This window comes from Canis aureus, chromosome 10 (genome assembly GCF_053574225.1).
Source record: "Canis aureus isolate CA01 chromosome 10, VMU_Caureus_v.1.0, whole genome shotgun sequence".
Classification (NCBI taxonomy): domain Eukaryota; kingdom Metazoa; phylum Chordata; class Mammalia; order Carnivora; family Canidae; genus Canis; species Canis aureus.
The window spans coordinates 3161421-3186961 of NC_135620.1; the positions used below are offsets into that span (position 1 = coordinate 3161421).

The following is a 25541-nucleotide window of genomic DNA, read 5'->3' on the forward strand; positions in this document are numbered from 1 at the left end:
TAAAGTGTGGCAGTACTATGTGCTTTGAAAAAAGAATAAAGTATCGACAACCCATGGAGACAGAAAAATTAGTGATTGCCAAGGCGGAGGGGGGAACAGGAAGTAACTGCTTAATGAGTATGGATTTCTTTTTGGGTGATACAATTGTTCTGGAATTAGTGGTGACAGCTGCACAATACTGTGCATATACTAAACTGCTGAATTGTACCAATTAAGAGGGTGGATTTTAGTATGTAAATTTTTTTTTTTTAGTATGTAAATTTTAACTCCAACAATTAGTCTTAAAATAAAAGTTCATCAAGAAGTACCTAATTTCAAAGTTTTACGCAGTTACTGTGAAACAGTGCCACTTTACTGGTAAGCAAAAACATCTTCTATCCTTCGTCAGGATTATGCTTCTTTTTGAACCATGCTTGTTTTAAATTAACTTCATGAGGTCTTAACATTCAGCGGGACACTCCCACCCCCAAAATAAAACAGCCAGTTAAAGAGTATGATACTGAAATAGGCTGAGTCCAGATCTATGTTCACAAATATACAAATAAATTCAATGTTTACACTAGTGCAGCATAAAAGTTCAGGAACACACATTCTTGAGGAAGGAAAAACATCAGCTAGAATTTATTCTTTTCTTCACTTCCTGATATTTCTGAGAGTCATTGTATAGGAGTTCAAACATGTCCATAAACAAAAGTACAACCCTGACTACTTTCACATTCCATTACTCTCCAATTTGTACCCTACAAGAAAGGCTACACAGTATATTTTCAAGTTCACTCACACATGTCAAGCTCACTCCTCCTCCTTTTGTACACATTGTTCCTCCTCAACTGGGAATACCAATTCCCATCTTCACTATTTCGTTAACTCCTATCCCATTTCCAAGTCTCAGTTTGACTTGCCCTGCTCCAAGAAACCACCCCTGGATCAGGTACACCTGGTGCTCTGATCATTTACTAATACCTACTATTAAATTACTCACCACACGCATGCCTGTCTCACAAATGGTCTGGGAGCCATGTGGGCAGCTGGTATTGTTGTGACTTTGTATTCCAATGCCCAATACAGAAGAGATATGTCTTGAGTATAATTTAAATGGGAAAAATATTATTTTTCATATTGAAAATTAAAATTTCAAGACTTTCAGGGGTGCCTAGATAGCTCAGATCATGATCTCAGGGTCCTGGGATAGAGACCCGTTTAGGTTCTCAGCTCAGTGAAAAGTCTGCTTCTCCCTCCCCCTCCTCTCCTCCCCCCTCCACTACTGCATGTACACATACTCTCTCAAATAAATAAAATCTTAAAAAAAAAAAAATCAAGACTTTTAAATGTGAGTTCATAGAAGCAGTGGAAGGGCCAGGCCAAAAGAGGTTCTGCTACAAACCAACCATGTTACCACAGGCAAACTCTATCATCAATTTCAGCATTTTGTGGCTTATGAAATGGTGTTAGGCAATCCAGATGACCACTATGGCCCCTTTTCAGCTATAGTGGGCTCCATTTTTCCTACCATTTAGATGACATCATAAATTATTTAAACTATGAGATCTTAGCCAACATTCAGTTGTTTAAGCCATATGGAAGATACGAAATGCTGCACGGCAAAGACTCACCAGTCATCTGGTTTGACAGCATCAGGATCTGGTATTTTTGGTCTTTCATCCCAATCCTCAGGCTTCTGGTCTTCTGGGTCCTCAATTTCACGTGAAGGATTTACAGGAGGAGTCATGTCATTTAGTAAATTTCCACTATTCACAATAGATTGGTCCACTAGTATTTCAAAACTATTATCTGGATTCAAGACTGAAAAAAATTAAAAGCAATTTTAAAAAATAAGTGAATTCCCCAAGCTCTCTACCACAACAGATCATATTTCTAATAAAAAACCGGGCAGCCCAGGTGGCTCAGTGGTTTAGTGCCACCTTCAGCCCAGGGTGTGATCCTGGAGACCCGGGATGGAGTCCCACATCAGGCTCCCTGCATGGAGCCTGCTTCTCCCTCTGCCTATGTCTGTTCCTTTCTGCTTCTGTGTATGTGTGTCTCTCATGAATAAACAAATAAAATCTTTAAAAACAAGAAAATGAAGCATAGAGTAATGACCTCAGGGTGCTAGAATAGGAACATGGTCTTGGAGCCTTAAGTAAGTTAACTCTCTCTTCCTTATCTGTAAATCGGAAGTGCTAGTTCCTCTGGATTTTTTTTTTTTTTTTTAAGATTTTATTTACTTATTCATGAGAGAGACAGAAAGAGAGGCAGAGAGAGAAGCAGGCTCCATGCAGGGAGCCCGACATGGGACTCGATCCCGAGTCTCTAGGACCACAACCTGGGCTGAAGGTGGCACTAAACCACTGAGCCACCCGGGCTACCCTCCTCTGGATTTTAAAACTAAAACAAATGATACATAAAATTTAAAGGTCAAGAGACTTCACTTAAAAAAAGAGACTTCATTTACGGACATTAAAAATATTAAAACACCAAACGTATATAAATTGAGACTTACTGTAAAGCCTGGATCCCACACCTAAATGTCTCATAGGCAACAGACTAGGTTCCAGCACATCCAGAATACTAGGGAAAGCAAGGAGTGCCTATGCACTGTTTTCAGTGATAATGAAGACCAGCAACATTATCAGTGATATGTACTGTCACAGGGAGATTCTTAGACTTTTGTGAAGACAGCAAATAAAATATAGCATGTCCAACTTTTTTTGAAAGGTTTATCTGAGAGAAAGCAAGCTCATGTGCGCCTGTGAGCAGAGAGGGGGAAAAGTAGAATCCTCAAGCAGACTCCCCGCTGAATGCAGAGCCTGATACAGGGCTCAATCCCACCACCCAAAGATCATGCCCTGAGTCAACATCAAGAGCTCAACCAACTCTGCCACCCAGACACCTCTACTACATGCAACTTTAAATAAGAAATTACACACACAGACAAATACATAATACTTCAGATAATTTTAAATGTCTTTTGTCTTGCTTATTTCTAACTTTTGAATTCTATACGAAGTAGGTATTTTTGTTATAAAGAAAAAAAACATTACTGTATTCTTTAGGAAAAGCGGCATGTCTGTATTTGCTCAAACCAGCAGGAAAAGCTTCACTTAGGTGAAGAACACATTCCAGGGGCCCCACAGTGGCTTGGTCAGTGAAGTGGCTGGCTCTTGGCTCCAGCTTGGGTCCTGGTCTCGAGCCCAACGCTCAGTGAAGAGTGTGCTTAAGGATCCCTATCTCATTCTCTCTCTCTGCCCTTCCTCCCACTCACATGGTCTCTCACTCTCTCAAAAATAAACAAATAAATCTTTTAAAAATAGTAATAGATTAAAATAAAAAACACATTCCAATGTCCAAATGATTAAACTCAACTGTCTAGATATTGGAGTAGCCAAAGTTCAATGGAAACATCATTTGAAAAAAAATGTACAAATATTTTTATTGTGTCCTATTATTTAACATGTCATCAATAAGACACAATGGGAGGGATCCCTGGGTAGCGCAGCGGTTTGGCGCCTGCCTTTGGCCCAGGGCGCGATCCTGGAGACCCAGGATCGAATCCCACGTCAGGCTCCCAGTGTATGGAGCCTGCTTCTCCCTCTGCCTGTGTCTCTGCCTCTCTCTCTCTCTCTCTGTGTGACTATCATAAATAAATAAATAATTAATTAATTAAAAAAAAAAAAAAAGACACAATGGGAGAAAAGGAGGGGAACCAACAAAGCTCTTTAGGCACATAAAAGCTTACTCTTCAAAATCTCAAACCCCACTTCTCAATTCAACCTATGGGAAAAGCAGCTTTTTTAGTGTTGAGAAATTAAGTTCTTGAGACATCTGGGTGGCTAAGTGGTTGAGCGTCTGCCTTTGGCTAAGGTCATGATCCCAGGATCCAGGGTGGAGTCCTGCATTGGGCTCTTGCAGGGAGCCTGTTTCTCTGCCTATGTCTCAGGAATAAATAAATAAAATCTTGAAAAAAAAAAAAAAAAAAAAAACCTTAAAAAAAAAGATTAAGTTCTTTTCACCACTAAGATATCAAGTCAACAAGGACTTAAGAATCTCTGTATCTGCAGGCCTGAGTCTTTTCTGGATGTATAAACTTTAAATTGGGTGATAAATGTATGCGCCAGAGTACCCCCAAATACTATGTTTTCTTACTTAATGTATAAAGATGTGTTTTCTTGTCAGTAAAATAGGTCTTCAGATCTGCATCTGGCCTCTTAGCATGCTTTTCTTCATATACGCCTGTTTTGGGGTTTTTGTGGCGGAAGATGAAGTGCAGTTTATAGTCTTCTCCACATTTATCTGGACCAAACATAATCGTATAAGGGGTCTTGTCGTGGAACTGATCCTTCAGAAACAAGAATGAATTATTTTTAAGCGACTCAATCAAAGGTATTCAAAGGCAAACTCTCAAAGTGTGCTACTTCCTCTAGTAAAGTCCCAAGTAAATTTTGGGGACATTAAAGAAAAAGTTAATTCATTTATGAGGTTTATACAGATACTAGTGAAAGGAATAACGAGAAATTACCAGGAAACTTTACATGAGAATATATGAAAGTGCTTTAAAAAAAAAAAAAATCAGAGTATGCATGTTATTTAGCATCTTCTTTAGTTACTGCTTCTCGCATAAAACAAAGAAATAAATTTGCCAAAACTAAAAATTACACAGAACAGAAATCAGAGGTAAGACAAAATGGCTTTGAAATTCACATTTTAAATAAAAAGCAAAGAAGTGTCAAAGTCAACGTTCCCAATCCTCTAAATATTTCAACAGCAGAAGAGGTCTTCATTTTCCCAAGTCTTACAAGATTTTCTTTCCTTTTCTCTAACATTCTTAAAAGACAACTGTGGGTGGCCACATAAGGTAACAGGAAGTACCTACCAGGTTGAGTTCGGGGGTTTTGGAAAGCAGTTTCACATAGGCACCACCACATTCTATTCCATTTTGGAAATTAACCTCATACCTGATTTCAAAGAGAAAAGCAGAAAACCATAAGGCATCTTGAAAAGTCAAATGTCTTTATTTATTTCTCTCTCCCCATCTTGGTCACATGTTTTATCACACAGGTCATACATTTATCCTTAAGAAAAATTCCATCTTCTATTGCTTTTGAAGACTTTTTTTTAAAGTAATTTCTACACCCAACTGGGACTCAACTCACAACTCCAAGATCAAGTCTCATGCTTTGCCAACCCAGCCAGCCAGGCACCCTTCATCTTCTATTGCTTTTCAATGGTTACTCAACCACCCCCCCAAACATAAGTAAAATAAAACAAAACCTTATGCAGATTCCCAGTATACACTATAAAATCCTGATCATCTGCTATCAGGAGAAAAATTAGCCAATCGTTTCAAAAGACTTTTGGGCAGGAAAAAAATACTAGATTATAGGATGCTTAAATATATCCCGAACCCCACTACTGTAACATATAATTATTCTAATAATTTTTTAAAGTAGAGTAATAATTTCCTGAGATCTAGGATGTTTCTATCAAGCATACGTTTCACTCACTGAACAATGAGAGGCTTGGTATCAAACAGGAAGGGCTTGTTGAGTTTTGCAGAGATGGCATGATGCTTGGCCCGAGACATCAACACAAGCCCTTTATCACCTGGGAGCTTTGTTTCCTTCATTTCATCTACCTCCCACTTTCCTGCAAGACATCAGAAAAAATAATTCCACTCCCTACTTATACCTTTGAATAGCCCTTAAATGGGAACAAGCAAAACTCCAAGTTGTACACGTCTATCATACTGGCAAATTTTTAACCTATCTCACTTACCTATGAGAGTAGCCTATTAACCACACACACATGTGATGAGTTATAAGACCTGTAGCATATTCACTTCATCAATACTGAGAAAGACCTTCCATTTCCAACAGACAGCAGCACCACTATCCTGTGGTGGAAAATAGTCAACATGTCTAATCCTATGAATACACAGCAAAGCTTCCAAGGAAAAATCTTAAATTGTATACATACTCCTTTCAAACCAGCCTTAAGAGATGCTATGGAAACCACATGTGAAGAAGCCTCAGTCTGCTATTCTATGTAAATCAAATGGAATTCTCACCGTCATATTTGGCAATTTCATCATCAGTGTCATCCTTCTTGGCTTTTGATAAAATCCACCTGTAATTAAGACAAATCCCCAAATTAAGATTTAAATGATAACTGGTCTGTAAAAAGAAAACAATGTAAATACTAACAAAAGCAGGATCTACCCAGCTCTTCTTAGCTTACTTAACCACTCTACTTTCAACTTTTAAATCTGCCACACAAACAGTAATACATAGTATTCAACTCACAAACCCATGAGTTTGTGAGATAAAAAAAAAAACTATCAAACCCATGAAATAATTCCAGCTTTTTTAACATTTTATTTACTGAGAGAGAGCGCGAGCACATGCGTGAGCACACGAGTGGGAGGAGGGAGAGACAGAATCTGAAGCAGACTCTGTACTGAGCGTGGAGCCCAACGTGGGGCTCAATCCCATGACTGTGAGATCATGACCTGAACTGAAACCAAGAGTCAGACGCTTAACCAACTGAGCCACCCAGTCACCCTTCCACTTTTTTTTAAGGCTCAAAAGAAAAAAATTTCTCAGTTCAAAAGACATATAGGGTCAATGGGTAAAGAGAAATGGAAATTAGACCCACATATTCTAAAAACTTTTCTAAATGGACATGTTCTGAATTCTCCTAAATAAGCACAAACAGTGGGGACATAAAATAGTTAAGGCATTTTACTTTATAAAATCCTATCCAAAAAGGAATCCACCATCACATTTACATGAAGTATGCCTCTAAGGCAGTTTTTCCTAGAAATGCTTACCCTGACAGAGTTCCTCTGTCAAAGGAATCAGCAAAATACACTTCCCCTGTTGGAACTGGAGCTTTATAGGTGACCTGTGTTAAATAAAAAAAATGACTCAAGAATTGAAATTTTCTTTTTTTAAAAGATTTATTTATTTATTTATTTATTTATTTATTTATTTATGAGAGAGAGAGAGAGAGAGAGAGAGAGAGAGGCAGAGACACAGGAGGAGGGAGAAGCAGGCTCCATGCCGGGAGCCCGACATGGGACTCAATCCTGGGACTCCAGGATCGCGCCCTGGGCCAAAGGCAGGCGCTAAACCGCTGAGCCACCCAGGGATCCCCAAGAATTGAAATTTTCAACACAATTCCCTTCTTAGTAGGATTTGCTTTAGATTATCCCAAATTTTTATAACTGGCTCTTGATTCAATGTATATAATTCATCACTGACAATATGTAGGAAAGGCTGCTATTTTAGCTAACTTTTCTTAACCTTGGAAAAGGATCCAAATTTAACTTCATCCTTTGATTATCTCAAGAGGTAAAACAAATAGATTCAAAGACCACTTCATACCTTTGGAGATGTAGGAGCGCTGGTATCTGGTTTTGATTTGGAGTCTTCTACCTCTTCAATAACATCATCGAGGTCGTCCTCAATATCAATCATATCATCATCATGTCCTTCATGAGCCTGAACAATAGTAGTTCCAAGGACCAGTAACATACACAGCAGCCATTTCCCTTCCATGATCTACAAAGAAAAAAGTAAAATAAGTTAAATGTATTGTTTCTTTTTAAATATTCTGTAAAGATCACTGACCTCCCCCCTTTTAAATATTTTATTTATTTATTTATTCATGAGACACACACAGAGAGAGAGGCAGAGACACAGGCAGAGGGAGAAGCAGGCCCCATGCAGGGAGCCCAATGTGGGACTCAATTCCAGTACTCCACGATCATGCCCTGGGCCAAAGGCAGGCATGCAACTGCTGAGCCACCCAGTGACCCCCACTGACCCCCTTCTAATTTAACATGAAAGCTTTCAGGAAGGGCACCTGGGTGGCTGGCTCAGGGCATGATCCTGGGCTCCTGGGATCAAGTCCCACGGCAGGCTCCCCCCATAGGGAGCCTGCTTCTGCCTATGTCTCTGACTCTCTGTGTCTCTAATGAATAAATAAATAAAATCTTTAAAAATGTAAAAATAAAATAAATAAAATTAAGACTTTCAAATCAGAGCTAAAAGAACTTTATTGTGACTATTTCATTTTATAAATAAGGAAAGTAAGCCCAGAAATAAGGGATTTTCTTAAAATCAGCTAGTTAAAAGAATGACTTTCAAGAAAATTTCAAAATGAAACTCAAAACGATTATCCCCATATAAATGTCACGTTCACTACCTAGATCCAGGGTGTCTGAATGCAACTTCACACTAACTTCTTGGGCTTACAGAGTTTGAAGATGGACAAAAGCCTTTTTCATATACTAAATTACTATCTATAATGACATGGTAACAGAAGAGCTAAATAGCCTCACATTAAAGATTTAATATAGATATTTTTACTGTTCAAAAATCATCTAGTTTAGATTTTTTTTTTTTTTAGATTTTATTTGACAGTGCACAAACTGGGGGAGTGACAGTCAGAGGGAGAGGGAGAAGCAGGCTCCCTCCTAAGCAGGGAGCACAATGTGGGCTTTATACCAGGACCCTGAGATCATGACCCGAGCAAAAGGCAGACACTTATTAACAACTGAACCACCCACGCATCCCTAGATACAGTTTTAGATTATTGTTTTAAGACTCAACAAAAATATTAAACTAAGGACCAGCTACTTTAATCTCTTATTTTTTAAACACTTCAGTGCCTTAAGCATTGTATTAGACTGTCATGGGTGTTAGTGGGTCCTCTTTCCAAGGACCACAGATCTAAAGATATAAAAAATTGAGTCACATGGATGCACAGTATGCTTCCACAGTATGGAGTACAGTTTCAATTCTGCAAGATGAAAAAGATGGATGATGACTGCACAAGAATGTAAATAAATTTTATGCCACAGAACTGTACACTTAATAATGGTTAGGATAATAAATCTACAAACAACAATTAATTTAAAAAAAATAGTAAATCTTATGTGTTTTTAACACAACAAAAAAATTTAAGAAATACAAAACCTGAGCTTAATATTTTTTGCCTCTTGATTATAATGAAGACCTTTCTCAGGAAAAGTCAAAAAAAAAAAGAGGAAAAAAAACCTGAGGAAGCTCCTTCATAAACTTCGAATGGCTCCCATTCACAGCCAAGGCTGCCATTTTGACCAACTGAGTTTCTAGAAAAATGTAAATCAATTTATTCTAATGTTCAATTTAATGCCAAATTCCTTATAAACTCTATAATCCTTTATAGTGAGTAATCCAACACAAAAACAAGGTAAATTTGCATGCATCAGTTAGTGGAATTTATTTATTTATGTATCTTAGGACTGTGACCACAAAAATTTTTTTTTAATTTTATTTATTTATTCATGAAACACAAAGAGAGAGAGGCAGAGACATAGGCAGAAGAAGCAGCAGGCTCCATGCAGGGAGACCAATGTGGGACTCGATCCCGGGACTCCAGGATCATGCCCTGGGCTGAAGGCAGGCGCTAAACCACTGAGCCACCCAGGCATCCCTGTGTTCACAAAATTAAAGAAGGTAGAGATTGGATTTCCTAAATGCTTAGCATTTAGTGCAGAAAATAAGTGCTAAATAAAATCATTCATAACGTTTCCTAGGGCTATTAGTTTTTAGAAAAAACTCTTAATGTCAACATCCTGTTTCAGTTTCTTATATATTAAGAAAATACAAGTAATCTCTCATTTATTCACTGGGAAGATCCATTTTCTGCAATCAAAACAATAAACAATGGCATAGCAAAACTGCTGTTTGATTTACAACTTATTCTCTGAAACTAAACAGGTTGAGTCAATCCTATTACCTAAATCAATTTTATACAACTCTCAAGTTTTCTCTCATAGAAACAATGCTATAGAGGTGCCTGGGTGGCTCAGTCAGTTAAGCATGAGTTCAGCTCAGATCAGGATCTCAGGGTCCTGGGATGGAGCCCAGTAACAGGCTTCCCACTCAGCAGGGAGTCTGTCTGACCCTCTCCTTCTGCCCTTCCCCCCACTTGCATGCACTTGCCCTAATAGATCATAAAATCTTTTTTATTTGAGAGAGAGGGAGAGAGATTGCATGCACACATGGGGCCGGTGGGGCAGGGAGGAGAGGGAGAAGCAGACTCTTTACTGAGCAGGGAGCTCAATGAAGGACTCGATCCCAGAACCCTGAGATCATGACCTGAGCTGATGGCAGACACTCAATTGACTTAAGCCACCCAGAGCCCTTTTTAAAGATTTTATTTATTTATTTTGAGAGAGAGTGAGAATGTGCAAGCAGGGGGAGGAGCAGAGGAAGAGAATCTCAAGCAGACTCCACACTGAGCATAGAGCCCCACAGAAGACTTGATCTTAAGGCCCTAGGATCAAGACCTGAGCCAAAATCAGGAGTCAGAGGTTTAACCCACTGAGCCACCCAGGTGCCCCTAAATAAAATCTTTTTTTTTTTTTAAGATTTTATTTATTTATTCATGAGAGACACACAGAGAAAGAGAGAGAGAGAGAGGCAGAGACACAGGCAGAGGGAGAAGCAGGCTCCATGCAGGGAGCCCCATGTGGACTTGATCCTCGGTCTCCAGGATCACGCCCTGGGCTGAAGGCGGCACTAAACCGCTAAGCCACTGGGGCTACCCAAATAAAATCTTAAAAAATAAGAAAGAGGGCAGCCCCGGTGGCACAGCAGTTTAGTGCCACCTGCAGCCCGGAGTGTGACCCTGGAGGCCTGGGATCGAATCCCACGTCAGGCTCCCTGCATGGAGCCTGCTTCTCCTTCTGCCTGTGTCTCTGCCTTTCTCTCTCTCTGTGTCTCTATGAATAAATTTTTAAAAAATAAAAATAAGAAAGAAAAAGAAAAACAATGCTGTATATGGTGATTAGATTCCCAGGGACAGGGATGCCTGGGTGGCTAAGAGGTTGAGTGTCTGCCTTTGGCTTAGGTCATGATCCCAGAATCCGGGATGGAGTCCCGCACTGGGCTCCCTGCTGGGAGCCTGCTTCTCTATGTCTCTGCCCCTCTCTCTTTCTGTCTCTCTCATGAATAAATAAATAACATCTTCAAAAAAAAAAAAAAAAAAAAAAAAAGAAACAAACAGACTACTGGGGCTCATCCCAAGTTTCAGGTTCAGTTTAGGCCTGGATTTTTACCTTTCTAACAAGTTCCAGGAACTACACTTTGAGACCCACTGCTCAGGGTATATGAATAATCCATTTGTGCCCAGTTCTCCAGTTACATATACACTGTTCGTGTAAACCTCCCGTGAGGTATTACTCTCATTATGTTTTACTTTAAGAATCAAAACTTAGGGATCCCTGGGTGGCACAGCAGTTTGGCGCCTGCCTTTGGCCTAGGGCACGATCCTGGAGACCCGGGATGGAATCCCACATCGGGCTCCTGGTGCATGGAGCCTGCTTCTCCCTCTGTGTCTCTGCCTCCCTCTCTCTCTCTCTCTCTCTCTCTCTCTCTCTCCGTGACTATCATAAATAAATAAAAATTAAAAAAAAAAATAGAATCAAAACTTAATAAAATTGAAATAACCTACTTATGGGACACCTGGTTGACTCAGTGGTTGCGTTTGCCTTTGGCTCAGGGCATTATCCCAGAGTCCCGGAATCAAGTCCCACATTGGGCTCCCTGCATGGAGCCTGCTTCTCCTCCCTCTGCCTATGTCTCTGCCTCTCTCTCTCTCTGTCTCTTGTGAATAAATTAAGTAAAATCTTAAAAAAAAAAACAAAAAACAAAAAAACACCTACTTATTATCACAATAAGTGAGACTCAAAGAATTCAAATCCTGCATTTCTATTACACTAGACAGAATGTTACTATGCAGTTGCATAGTGAGAAGATATAATAGAACAGAAGACAGGAAAATCAGGCAGGAAGAGCCATGATCTGGAATGGGGGGTGGGGGTTCAGATAGGGTTAGTGAGGGCGGAGCAACTGCAGAATAGTTGGCCCAGGTTGTGGACCAAGGAACAGGGGGAAAGAAGACATCTGTGTAGGGGAGGCAGAGTGGTCCCACTGAAGGGAAAACTGTTTTCAGATAGCAGAAGGCTACCTGCCTTGTCAGGAACAACATAGGAAGTCTCTAGCAAGCTTCAGAAAATGCACTTCTCTCCCACTGCTATTTCCTCCACATTCTGAGGTGCGGAACTTGGTTTTTTAGGTGAGAGAAGTGTACAGGCACATCTGTTCCTTTCACATTATCCAGAAGCTTGTGGAACCTGTGAGGAATTAGTATCGCCAAACTGTACTTCTTAGAGCTCTTCTGCACACTTAACGAGCCTTACTTACTGCCGGCTTTACAGATGCTGCATTAACACCAGTAATTTGCCAATACTACCCCCAAAATGCTACAGACAATAAGTTTATTCTAATTCCAAGAATCACTAGTAAGTTAGCTAAAATGTTCTAAGTTTTGTCCGAGACTGGTCCATACTTAAAAACAATTCAATAATACATTGTAAGGTGATCTTAATTCTCTAATTTATTAATGAAAAAGCAACATTACTAAAACACAGAATCCCATCTTATTTCAGTCCCTCTATCAAATGGAATCCAAAAGGTAGCACTGACTGGGTGGGTATTTACATAGCATGTTGCACTACTATGCTTTCTAGAAGAAAACTGGAGAAAATTTAGGTGATCTTGGGTTTGACAATGAGTTTTTACATACAACATCAAAAGCAAGATAAATGAAAAGAAAAATTGGTAAACTGGATTTTACTAAAACTAAAAATCTCAACACTGTGAAAGACTTAAGAGAATTAAAAGACAAATCAGACGAGGAGAAAATACCTGGGAGAACTCACACTCATCAAGAAAACAAACCATCCAGTTACAAAATGGGCAAAAAATTCTGAACAGATACCTCACCAAAGATAGTCATATGAAAAATAAGCATATGAAAAGATGCTCAATATCATTTGCTATTAGCTAACTGCAAGTTAAAACAGGATACTACCATGCACATATCAGAATGGCTAAAATCCAAAAACTGGCAAGGATTTGTGAAGCAACATGAGCTCTCATTCACTGCTGGTGAAAATGCAAAATAGCATAACCCCTCTGAAAAGCAGTGTGGCAATTTCTTACAAAATTAAATGTAGTCTTACCATCTATTCAGCAATCATGTTCCTAAAGTAACTTGCCCAACTGCCTCTGCCTGTGTCTCTGCCTCTCTATCTCTCATGAATAAATAAAATCTTAAAAAAAAATCGATAAAAGAAAAAGATTAAAAAAAAAAAAAGATCAGTGGTGGGACGCCTGGGTGGCTCAGTGGTTGGGCGTATTCCTTTGGCTCGGGATGTGATCCTGGGGTCTCGGTGTTGAGTCCCACATGGGGCTTCCTGTGAAGAGCCTGCTTCTCCTTCTCCCTCTGCCTGTGTCTCTGCCTCTCTGCCTCTCTCTCTGTCTCAAATGAATGAATGGATAAATCTTTAAAAAAAAGAAAAAAAAAAAAAGAAAAAACAGTGGTTACCAGAGGTTTGGGGAAGGTGGTCAGATCAAATATGTCAGCACAGGGGATACTTTAAGCAGTGAGACTACTCTTTAGGATGCCATAATTACAGATACATAACACTATGTATTTGTCAAAACCCATGAAATGTCACAGCACAAAGAGTCAATCTTAACGTATGAAAATTTTAGAAAATCTTTTAGGAGGTCAAGTGACCCAAGGATAGCATGCAGAATTGTGATAAAACAATCTGTTTGCTACAGTCATATTCAACAACCTCACTGGAAGAGGTGGAGTCTGTAAACCAGACTGTGCAAAAGCACTTTTCCAGCTGATCAAGTTACTGCCCATGGGTGTACAGGTTAACAATTCTGACACGGCTGCATGTGTACATTGGAACTGAACAAGTATATGGGTGGTGGATGGTGGGAGCTACTTTTTCACTAGAGGGTGTGGGAATTGACAAGATGAGCAAGGGAAAGAGGCTGGAATAGCCCATATGGTAATGGAAGAGAGCTGCAGACATCAGTATAAATTCACACTGTTAATTCGGAGAGAGTTACATACAGCAGAATTTATAGATATGCACATATATGCCATTAGTGCATACATTCCCTTGCTGCATCACCTGTGAGGGCCTAGAAGAAACTACAGCCCAGTAACAACAAATATACCTAGTACCAAGATCTTGATTTTTAATACTATCTCCAATTAAAGGAAACAGGACCCTTGGAGGAATGGCCAACTCTAGGACTGGGGCAGGAAATACACAAGATGAGTCTGGAACATCTTGCAGTGCCAGAAAAGTGTTCAAAAAAGAAAATAGAAATAAAACACTCATAATGATTGGGGGCGAGGAAGGGTGTCAAAGGAACACAAGAATGCCCAGTGGCCAAAGTGGAATAGTATGAGCAACAAAATAAGTGGTACTAGATAATACCCCAAAGTATAAAATAAATGTCCATGGATCTACACTGATACAAATATATGGGTAAATAAATGGGGGAGGAGAGACAAATTCCCACTCCTTACATGTGGGTGGCTACACAAGGTAGCCCTCCAAAGAGCATAGTATGGGAATGGGGAGAGAGTAGAACTTTACACTGGAGAAACCTGGCAAAAACTATCTCACCCAGGCGATCAAGGTCAACATCAACAGTGAGAGGTCATGTTGATAGTACGTACCCGTGATACAATGTGATGAAAAAAGGACTTTAACCTTTGTGGTCTTACTCTCAAAAAATCCATTATCCCAGTCTAATCATGAGAAAAACACCAAACAAGATCCCAATAAAAGGACATTCTACAAAATATCCTAACCAGTAGTCCTCAAAAACATCAGGGTCATCAAAAATAAGTAAAGTCTAAAGAACGGTCACTGCCAAGGAGAGCCTAAGGACACATGACTAAATGTAATGTATCCTGGAACAGAAAAAGGACAGTGGATAAAAGCAAAGGAAGTCTAAATTAAAGATGAACTTGAGTCATTATTTATGTATCAATACTGGTTCATTAATTGTAATAAACATACTATACTAATTTGTTAACAATAGGGGAAACTGGGTATGCATCATATGGGAATCCTTTTGTGCTATCTTCGTAACTTTTTCATAAACCTAAAACTGCTATAAAAATTAATCAAAAATAGGAGATCCCTGGGTGGCTCAGCGGTTTAGCACCTCCCTTCGTGATCCTGGGGTCCCGGGATCGAGTCCCATGTCAGGCTCCTTGCATGGAACCTGCTTCTCCCTCTACCTGTGTCTCTGCCTCTCTCTCTCTCCCTCTCTCTCATGAATAAATAAATAAAATCTTTTAAAAAATTAATCAAAAGTAAAAGAGGGGGAAGGGGCTCTTGGGTGGCTCAGTGGTTGAGCATCTGCCTTTGGCTCAGGGCGTGATCCCAGGGTCCTGGGATTGAGCCCCACATTGGGCTCCCCAGAGAGAGCCTGTTTCTCTCTCTGCCTATGTCTCTGCCTCTCTGTCTCTCATGAGTAAATAAATAAAATCTTTAAAAAACAAAGAACATTCCACTATTATGCCTCAAATGGTTGATCTCCCATCCCTTCAAAAAAACAAAAACAAAACAAAACAAAAACCCCACAAAACCCTAGGGCTGAAATATACCACAGGAATCTAGTCTAACTCTCCTTTTTGACAAGAAACTAAGGTCCAGAGACTGACTTGCCAAAAATCACAGCTATTGGCAGATTTGAGATCAGAAACCAAGGTTCCTACATCTTACTTGGTAATTCTACAAATGCTTTTGTCTTAAAGACACAAAGTGATTTTTCACATACTTTAACATTTAGGAGGATTTCAGGTTTTTTTCTCCCTTGTAAAGTCCTCACCTGTCTTTACGCTACCAGAATCCTAAGAAGAGAGCATACTTGTATCACCACTTTGCTTTCCTGTTTCTAAGAGCATCCACAGGAAATGTGTAACAAAGAGTTCGACAACAAAGCAATAATGCTTTTAGAAACCAAACAGCACACCCTCCTTGACTTCCCCAAAGCCACAAAATAAGTGGTTCCTAGATGTGGAAGACTCAGGGGTAAAAGTGAATGAAGAAATTACCTTTGAACTGAGATACAAAAATAAGTAAATAAATAAATAAATTCATTAAAAACTGAGATACATTTTCTTGTAATAAACACTGACCACATTTGCTAGAATTCTCTTCTATTTCACAGTTCCTGCTGAGATCTATTAGGTCTTCATGGGCAAGGTTTCCCGCATTCCAGCATGCCATTACAACAATCCTACCCACACACCCCCTCCAGAATTTAACCCATTATATTCTTAGAGCACTTCATTTTCTGTTTTTCTTTCAGAGCCAACTTCTCTCCCTGTCTCTCATAATTTTTAATCACTGTATGACTCTTACCTTAAACTCTACAGCAAAGCCCCTCTGAGTCAGGATGCAATGGATGCTTAACTTATAACTAGACTACCCAGTGCTACACAGGTCTCACAGTAGGCCGCTTAAATTCCTATCTCAGTCAAATTATAATCACTACAGGCATGGACCTCCAGGACAGCCAGCAATCAAAAAGCAAAAGTACAAACATGAAAATCTTTTAACACCTACGATCTACTGAGGTGGACAACTTGTCTCAAATACCCTTAAGTTGCATAACAAATATGAGTTTTGTGCAGCTGTCTTATGACATCCTTTAATGTAAGCAAAGACTAAGTCAATAAAACCAATGATACTATGGGGACCAACACCATATGGTAACAAGTTCTGATTACTATTGACCTAGAACTTGATCTAAAAACAAGACGTATGGGGCACTGGGATGCCTCAATGGCTTAAGCATCTGACTCTTGATTTCAGCTGGGGTCCTGATTTCAGGATGGTGAGATGGAGCCCCAATTCAGACTCAGCATTCAGCAGGAGTCTGCTCAAGATTCTCTCCCTCTCCTTCTGCACCTCCTCTTGCTTGCACACCCTCTTTCAAATAAATCTATAAAAAGTAAAAATAAAGCCTACAATATCTAGGTTCTAGAGAAATCAACAAACTGCATACCATTCAAATGCTCATTAATCAATCTACTGACTAGGCTTCTGATAAAAACTGGGTGGTAGAGTTCAGGTGTGTTTTCTGGGCAGTCATAGGTTTAAGCGGGGAATTATATATTACCAAGGGGTTAAAGAAGAAAATGCATCTGATGCCCATCAGAAAATTTGGCTCCAGTGAGACAAACCAATGTTTGTTGATGGCATCCAATTCCATGAGTGCCAACTAGGTATCAAATATGAAAAAAGTCCATCTCTGACCTTCAGGAACTCCATCTCTATAATATGGTGTCCAAAAAGTCTGGAAACCAAAGGACAAGGGGATGGATTAAAAAAACATAATCTGGGGGCGCCTGGGTGGCTCAGTCAGTTAAGCGTCTGCCTTTAGCCCAGGTCATGATCCCAAGGTCCTGAGATCAAGCCCCATGTTGGGCTCCCTGCTCGCAGGGACCTGGCTTCTCCCTCTGCTCTCCACTCTGCTCTCCCTCAAGGTCTCTTTTTCAAATAAATAAAATCTTAAAAATAAACAAACAAACAAGTATCTTTAAAAACAAATATATGGAAACATAAAAAGGTTTTATAGATTAAAAGTGACCTTGATGACATTATGTATCTATACTCAGCTGTGTTTTTAGAGCTCATAAATATACTGTAGTATTAGTGCTACAAATCAATTTTGGGGTCAATATCAAAATAAACTCGTAACCTATCTTTCATCTAACTCGCAAAAAATGCACAGGTTTGTTAGTACCAGTTAAGACTCATGCTAGTATTATCTTTCTACAAAAATAATACCAAGAGGCACCTAGGTGGCTCAGTTAAGCATCTACCTTCAGCTCAGGTCACACCAGGATACTGGGATTGAGTCCCACACTGGGCTCCCTTCTCTATGGAGAGCCTGCCACTCCTTCTGCTTGTGTTCTGTCAAAAATAAATAAATAAATAAAAAATAAACCAGGAATGAAACACATGCACAATTATACCATACGCTTATAAAGCATATGATTTCTGGCTTGCTTCCCAATTTCCAAAGGATAGAGCAGAAAGTCCAGCTTTCAAAATCTCAGGGAGAGGAGTCTTCAAGAGCCCCTAATCTGCTCATTTTTAATACTTCAATCCACTCTTTTTTTTTTTCTTTTTTAAGATTTTACCTATTTGAGAGAGTGTGCAAGCAGGGAGGGAGACAGAGGAAGTGGGAGAGGGAGAAGCAGAGGAGCAGGAAGCCCAACATGGGGCTCCATCCCAGGCCCCTGAGATCAGGAACTGAGCCGAAGGCAGATGCTTACCCGACCGAGACACCCAGACACTCCCTATTCAACTTCTAAGAGTGAATTCATTTTGAGTTCTAGAGACACAAATTTCCCATCTTAAAACTGATGAGTCAGAAAAGTAGTTCCTGATACCCAGGGAAGTACAGTGCACATGGTAGTATAACCTATCAAGTCAGAGAAGCCTAGAGGGGCTCCAGACTCCCCTGCCCTTCCTGTACGCTTGGTCAGCTCACTGAATTTCCAGGGTCTTCTTTCCCTGTTTTACAGATAGGGGTAATAGTACTACTGGCAGAACGGCCTGCTGTGAAAATAGAAAAAGATAAAAAAGTCTGTCAGAGACCAGTACTTTATAGGTATATGCAGATACTTTGTTCTTTGATACACAATCAGTACAACCAGAGTGAATACACCCAGGTCTAATATTCCTGCCTCTTCCTTCATCCATGAAGCAAAACTAAATAATTTTGCATAGCAAGAAAAAAAAGTGCTTTCCTCCAATCACACTGTATGATTTTTAACTCTTCCTAGCAATGGTGTCCATACAATTTTAGCATTTCTATATAGGAATGTCCGTGTTTACGTGACTTTTTTCCTGCTCTGTCACTGATTACTTTCCTTCATGAATTCTCTAAAATTTAACTTTTGGTTAATTACAATTCTGTTCTTAGCACATTTTGAAAAAAGACAATCCAAATTATTTTACTACATTCATTTAATAACATACATGCGACTTCACCTAAATACAAAGTATCTTATTTAACAGAAACAAACACAGTCTGCATTGAATTTCAGCAAATCCAGATAACCACTTAGATCAATTTTAGGAATGGACAAACACTAAAGAAATATTAAATCTGTACCCTATAAGGCACAAACTTTATCCTCAATAAAGGTCTATTTAGATAAAAAGATCTTTAAAACAAATGGAGGCTTAAATTATTTAAGTTTACTAAATTTAAAAGTTTATATTTTGTCTTTTTAAGTTGTCTATTTTTTTCATGAGAAATATTAGTCTGGGGCACCTGGCTGCTCAGCAGAGCATGCAACTCTTGATCACACGGTCATAGGTTCAAGCTCCATGCTGGGTGCAGAGCTGATGTCAAAAAAAATCCATATATATGCTTGTCTATGGTTCTTTAAAAAAAAAAAAAAAAAGATGTATTTATTTATTCATGATAGACATAGAGAGAGAGAGAGAGAGAGAGAGAGAGGCAGAGACACAGGCAGAGGGAGAAGCAGGCTCCATGCAGGGAGCCCAATGCGGCACTTGATCTCGGGACTCCAGGATCGCACCCCGGGCCAAAGGCAGGCGCCAAACCGCCGAGCCACCCAGGGATCCCTTCGTCTATGGTTCTTGTGAAGTCTTTGTCGGTTTTGGCATTTAGGAAGCTTTGACCTTACTAAATGGGTTGAGAATACTCTCTCCTATTTTTCAGAAGAGGTTGTGGAAAGATTGCTGTCAATTCTTCCCTAGGTTTCTGATAGTATTCACCAATGAAGCCACTTGGTTCTGGGCTTTTATTTGTGGGACTTTGTTTCTTAAAAGTTAGGAAATTTCAACCCTAATTCCCATAATCCATGAGAAATTAAAAAAAGGAACAGAAGAAACCCCCAGGAAGGGATCATTTGTATGTTCATCAAGTGGAGGAAGCTCTTTGTATTCCCAGTTTGTTAAGTATTTTTATCATGAAAGGGAGCTGCATTTGTTAAATGCTTTTATCTGTGTCTACTAAGATGTGGTTTTGTCCTTTATAATGTAGCATGTTATATTCATTATTGTATGTTGAACCAACCTTGCATTCCTAGGGTAAATCCCAGTTGGTCATGGTATACATTCTTTTTACTTTATTTTTTTTAAGATTTTTTATTTATTTATTCATGAGAGACACAGAGAAAGAGAGGCAGAGACACAGGCAGAGGGAGAAGCAGGCTCCATGTAGGGAACCCAATGTGGGACTCGATCTGGGGACTCCAGGATCACACCCCGGGCTGCAGGCGGCACTAAACTGCTGCGCCACTGGGGCTGCCCTACAATTTTTTTTTTACATTCTTTTTTATATGTTGCTGAATCCCATCTGCTAGCATTTTGAGGGGTTTTCCATCTATTTTTTTTTTAAGATTTATTTATTTATTCATGAGAGACACACAGAAAAAGAGAGGCAGAGACACAGGCAGAGGAAGAAGCGGGCTCCACACAGAGAGCCTGATGCGGGACTTGATCCCAGGTCTCCAGGATCAGACCCTGGGCTGAAGGCGGCGCCAAACCGCTGAGCCACCCAGGCTGCCCTTTTCCATCTATTTTCATAAAAGATACAGGACTAGAGTTTTCTTGTGAAGTCTTTGGTTTTGGTATCAGAGTAATATTGGCCTCACAGAATGAGAAGCATGCTCTCTCCTATTTTTGGAAGAGTTCATAAATGACTGGGGTTAATTCTTGTTTAAGTATTTGGTAGGATTAATTAGGAAAGCCACTTGGTTCTGGGCTTTTTTTTTTTTTTTTAGATTTTATTTATTCATTTATAAGAGACCCAGAGACAGAGAGAGAGAGAGAGAGAGAGAGAGGCAGAGACACAGGCAGAGGGAGAAGCAGGCTCCATGCAGGAAGCCCGACGTGGGACTCGATCCTGGCTCTCCAGGATCACACCTGGGCTGAAGGTGGCGCTAAACCGCTGAGCCACCTGGGCTGCCCCAGATGAACTATTTTACTACTCTGTATCTTATGATTATATTACACATGCATCTGGTCAAAAAGTAAAAGCATTTGGGGAGGTGGGGGGAACTATATAAAACTACATAAAACATGAGTCTTATTGTAAATGCTCATCTATTTAAAAATATATCTATACTATCTTATTTACAGTTTTGAATTTTGTTTTTCATTGACAGGAACAATATAATTGGTTTTCCCATAGCACTTTCTTTTTTGCTATAAACTAAGTAGGTTTAACATGTGAATACTCAAAACACACTGCTGAAGATCCTCTCAATTCTTTAAAAAACAAAATTCTCCAAATAGTTTTCACAGTTCACAGTGACAATTTAAAAGTACATCTGCAGCAGTTAAAAAAGCGACCAACTAGTGGTTTCCTGATGAAGTTCTACATTAAGTTATATACGTTACAACTATGTTTGGGAGCTTTTATTTTTCCCAGGAGTTGTTATGGACTGCCAGTTCTATCTGCACAGTGCAGCACACTCTTCAAAGTACTTCCCTGTTCACCATCTTATTTGTCCTTCCCAATAGCCCCTGAATGGTATGGCAGGTGGGAGACTTCCCATTTCCATATTAAAGATGTGGAAACCAGCGTGGTTCATAAGCCAGTTACCACACTGTGCCTGGAATTCAAGACTTTGCATTTGGCTTACCAACTGTCACTTTGTCCCTGAAGCTATCTTAGCAAGGCAAAGTGAACTCTAACGAAAGGATGCAAGAGCATGATTGCCCAAACAGCAGCAACAGCTCTGCCCAAACGTTCACCTCTCCTGGTTCTTGAAAAGATAACATGTGAGTTGAACGGTCTGTTCTGGTAAGATAGTTATTCAGATAGGCCAGAAAATCTATTGTTGTGGGACTCATACACTCTAATACACAGTCCACTCTAGCCTTCTCCTAATCCAGTTGCCAAGCAAGTTTTCGTGTGCCTCCTGGCTGGTGCAGAGAGCTCCCACACAGTGCTTTACCTCTGTTCCAAGTCTGCTTTAAGTATAATTACAGCAAGTGTACAACACGGCAGTGGTTCTATTCATGACCCTCAAACAATGCTGGAAAAGCTAAGATACAGAGTAATTTCCAAAAACCACACAATTCTTCTCTTAGAAACAAAAGTCTACTCATTAAAACATTGAACAAAATGTTCTATTTCCTAAATAAGAAGTAAAGAGACTTCACCGTGGCTCACCTTTGTCCTCACAAACTTTTAATATTCAGCTCAGTCTAACCGGCATTCACTTACTTGCGCCATGCCCAGCAACTGACCCATTAGATCCTGTTCTCCCTCCCCTTACTGTAATGTGGCTTCAGCCAGAAACCAACATTGCACTGTACGTCAACGAAAATTTAAAATAAAAATAAATAATTGTGCCTTTAGGTACTAGGGAACAGGACTTAATTCCAAGCTCAGGATACGAGCATTTGGGCTGTCATAACTTGTTGCGATCATTATTTATCTGGCAGTTAATATGTGTCAGGCTTCCCGGTCTTCTTGCACACACAACTTAATTCTAACAACTCCATCAGGTAGTATTATGTCCGTTATGAGGATAGAACTAGGCCACAGAGGATCAGTAAACTGCCCCAAGTTCACACAACAACAAACAGTCCAAAAAGGGGATTGAACCAGGGCCTTACCCGTAACTACTGCACCAAGCCTGCCCTGCCCTCGACTACAGCCCCAAACGTGATCATAAAATTAACGGCATGACCTTGGGACAGTCATTTCATAGCTCTGGGTCTCAGTTTCTTCCACCATAAAGCGCCGTGCCCACGTGAGATCCCAGGTGCTTTCTTGCTCTTAATGTCCACTGCATTTCCGACCGGACTACTCCCCAGCCCCTTAGGTGTAAGCGTTCAGCCTGAAGTTTTCCCACCACGCCGCGTTCTAGCACATTCTCCACATTCTTCGGGGTGCTAGAGCTCGGTGTTCACTCCGCGGTTTTATTTTCCGGTATTGAACCTGGAAGGCTAAGATCGCCGGCATTCTCTCGCGATCGGAGAGCACCTTTCCCCCCCTGCTACGAGCACCCACTAGGCCCGAGCCCACTCCAGATAGTTCCCGGCATACTCCAACCCACCTCGCGGCGTCCCGGGTAGCCAGGAAAAGGCCTCAGAAAGCCCCAGAAGCAAAGCCATAGGAAGAAGTTAGCCACCCAGAGGTCAAGGGAGGCTCCAGGGCACCTGCCACGCCTCCCGACCCCGGCGGCGCGGCCTGGGCCCGGCTTCCCGCGCCAGGCGGCCCCGCAGCAGGCCCTGTCCCTCACGACCCGCGCGCCTGCGGGGGCCTGGGCTCTCGAAAGCCGACCCGACCCCCTGGGCCCCGGCCACGCCCGGCCCTTCGCCCGCCCGCCCGCCCGCCCGCGCCGCGCACCCAGGCCCCCCGAGGTCCTCACAGGCCCGAGGACACGCGCAGGCCTCCCGCCTCACCTCGAGTCGTGCGCGGCCCGCGCCTCCACCCGCCCGCACGCCCGGCCCCGCGCTGCAGTGGAGACAGCAGCGGAGGCTGCCCGACCGTCACGTGCCGCGGGACCAAGAGGCCTCAGCTACCGCGGCTGCCGCGCGAGCGAGCTCCACCGCGCGAAGCCCAGCCCTGCGTCCGCCCCTCGCTCCTGAGTAGCCAGGGCCAGCGCCAAGTCCCGCCCCCCCGCGCCAGCTCCGGGAGCTGATTGGTCGAGGGAGACATCGCTCTAGGCACCTTCCCACACGCCCCCTAGGGCTATTCTTCGTGGAGTGTAAGGATTGGCCGGAGCAGAGGCAGGAAGTGGCTGCTCGTTGGGCGGAGGAAAGGGGGCGGGCCGCCGCGGAATCGGGAGCAGCGGGCGCGCGCCCTGGGGCGGGGCCGGCGGGGCGGGCGCTCAGCCGCCGCGTCGTCCCGCTGCCTTAGTGGGCTTGCTGCCCGGAGTCTCCCCCGCCTCTGCGGCTGCTCGCCGCTGATGCCTGAACCTGGTCGCCAGGACGTGCATCCCGTCCCCCTTGCTGAGGGGCAGAGGGCAGCCGGCAGGGGAGTGGGCGATCCGTTGGGCCATCGAGAAGGGCCAATTCCTGGAGGCGGCGTGTGCGCTGCGCGGACGGAACCACGCGCGGGCTCCCTTGGCCCGGCCTGGAGGTGGCTGCACGGCGCTGTGTCACCAGGCGCCACCGTTCCTGCAGAGTCATCTATCTGGGCGCAGCAGCCTGCCGCCTCCTTGCTCCAGCACAGAGTCCAGAATGCTAGAACCCAAGGTTATTTCCAGTTTCGGTTAGCGATCTTTCCTTAAATGAGACTAAACGTAAGGACACAGGTGTCTCTGTGGCTGACGGCAGGATTGAGAGAAAAGGATGCGAAGACGCCAGACACATCACAATTTTTGCAACCTACTTTTAACACGTCTTCGGTTTCAATGTGCTGAGAACCTCGGAAAATGGAAATGGCCTATGGTTTTTCTAGACCTATGTGTAGGTCCTGGTCTTAGCCTTCCGTTTGTTTGGATATGCAAAGGCTGAATTTTAGGATGCAAAAAAACCCCTAGAATCAGCAGGTGTAAGGCCTCGCTCAGGAGCCAGCATTATTCCCTCCTGCCACTTGGACGAGGCATCAGAGTTCAGTATTCTCCAGTTTAACCCCTAGATCTATGTAAGAGAATTTTTTTAAAGATGTTATTTATTCAGGGGCAGCCTGGGTGGCTTAGCGGTTTAGCGCCGCCATCAGCCCAGGGCGTGATCCTGGAGACCCAGGATCGAGTCCCACGTCAGGCTCCCTGCATGGAGCCTGCTTCTCCCTCTGCCTGTGTCTCTGCCTCTCTCTCTCTCTCTCTCTCTCTGTGACTATCATAAATAAATAAAAAAGTTTAAAAAAAAAGATTTTATTTATTCATGAGGGACACAGAGGCAGAGACATAGGCAGAGGGAGAAACACTCTCCCTGTGGGGAGCCTGATGTGGGACTCGATCCCAGGACCCTGGGATGACGACCTGAGCCAAAGGCAGACACTCAACCATTGAGGCACCCAGGTGCCCCTATGTAAGAGAATTTTACTTATATTCAGAATGCCACATATTCCACACAATGAGCTTAAAATGTAGTTACAGGAACTGTATGTGAGCAAAAGAGCTACTGCAGCAAAGACGCTAAAAAGGTAGAGAGGGTAATGGAGCTTTGAGTTGGCAGGAGCTACTTTCATCTAGAGTGGACGGGGAATGAGGTAAGACTTCAGCTGGATGTGGTAGGATATGCAGGATTTCTGTAGTCGGAGAGTTGAAAGCTTCCCTAGATGAGGGAACAGATATGCAAAGGCAGGAAACAGTGTTTTTAGGGACACCATGTCCAAGATTGTTTAGGCTGGAGGAAGGTGTCTGAGTGATGGGAAGTCAGCTCCAGGATTGGGTTAGGGGCAGGCCTTGAAGGCCTCACCAAGGAGTCTTCGGGGAGATGGTTTAGATTTTACATTTGGATTTTAGATTATTTTAGTAGTATCTCAGGGAGGTCTGAAAGACCGTGAGGCCAGTTAGGAAGCCACTTCTTGTGGTTGATTTAAGGGCAGGGTTAGGGAATGGCAGTGTGTACAGAGACAAAAACATTAAATGTTGATGCTGAAGAATGGTCCTCTGGACGCACAAAGCTAGGGAAAGAGAGGAATCAG

General features: G+C 41.8%; 1 protein-coding gene across 1 annotated transcript in view; it reads right to left on the reverse strand.

Moving 5' to 3' along the window:
- Positions 1 to 23511, reverse strand: part of CANX (calnexin) — a 32853-nt gene extending 9342 nt beyond the window's left edge. The window contains exons 1-8 of the mRNA XM_077911153.1: positions 23351 to 23511; positions 7383 to 7559; positions 6827 to 6900; positions 6065 to 6123; positions 5502 to 5643; positions 4871 to 4952; positions 4144 to 4336; positions 1614 to 1803 (exon numbers count right to left, since the gene is read on the reverse strand). Coding sequence (XP_077767279.1) covers positions 1614 to 1803; positions 4144 to 4336; positions 4871 to 4952; positions 5502 to 5643; positions 6065 to 6123; positions 6827 to 6900; positions 7383 to 7556 — 914 coding nt within the window. The 5' untranslated portion in view covers positions 7557 to 7559; positions 23351 to 23511. The remainder of the gene's footprint in view (positions 1 to 1613; positions 1804 to 4143; positions 4337 to 4870; positions 4953 to 5501; positions 5644 to 6064; positions 6124 to 6826; positions 6901 to 7382; positions 7560 to 23350) is intronic.
- Between the last annotated feature and the right edge of the window lie 2030 nt (positions 23512 to 25541).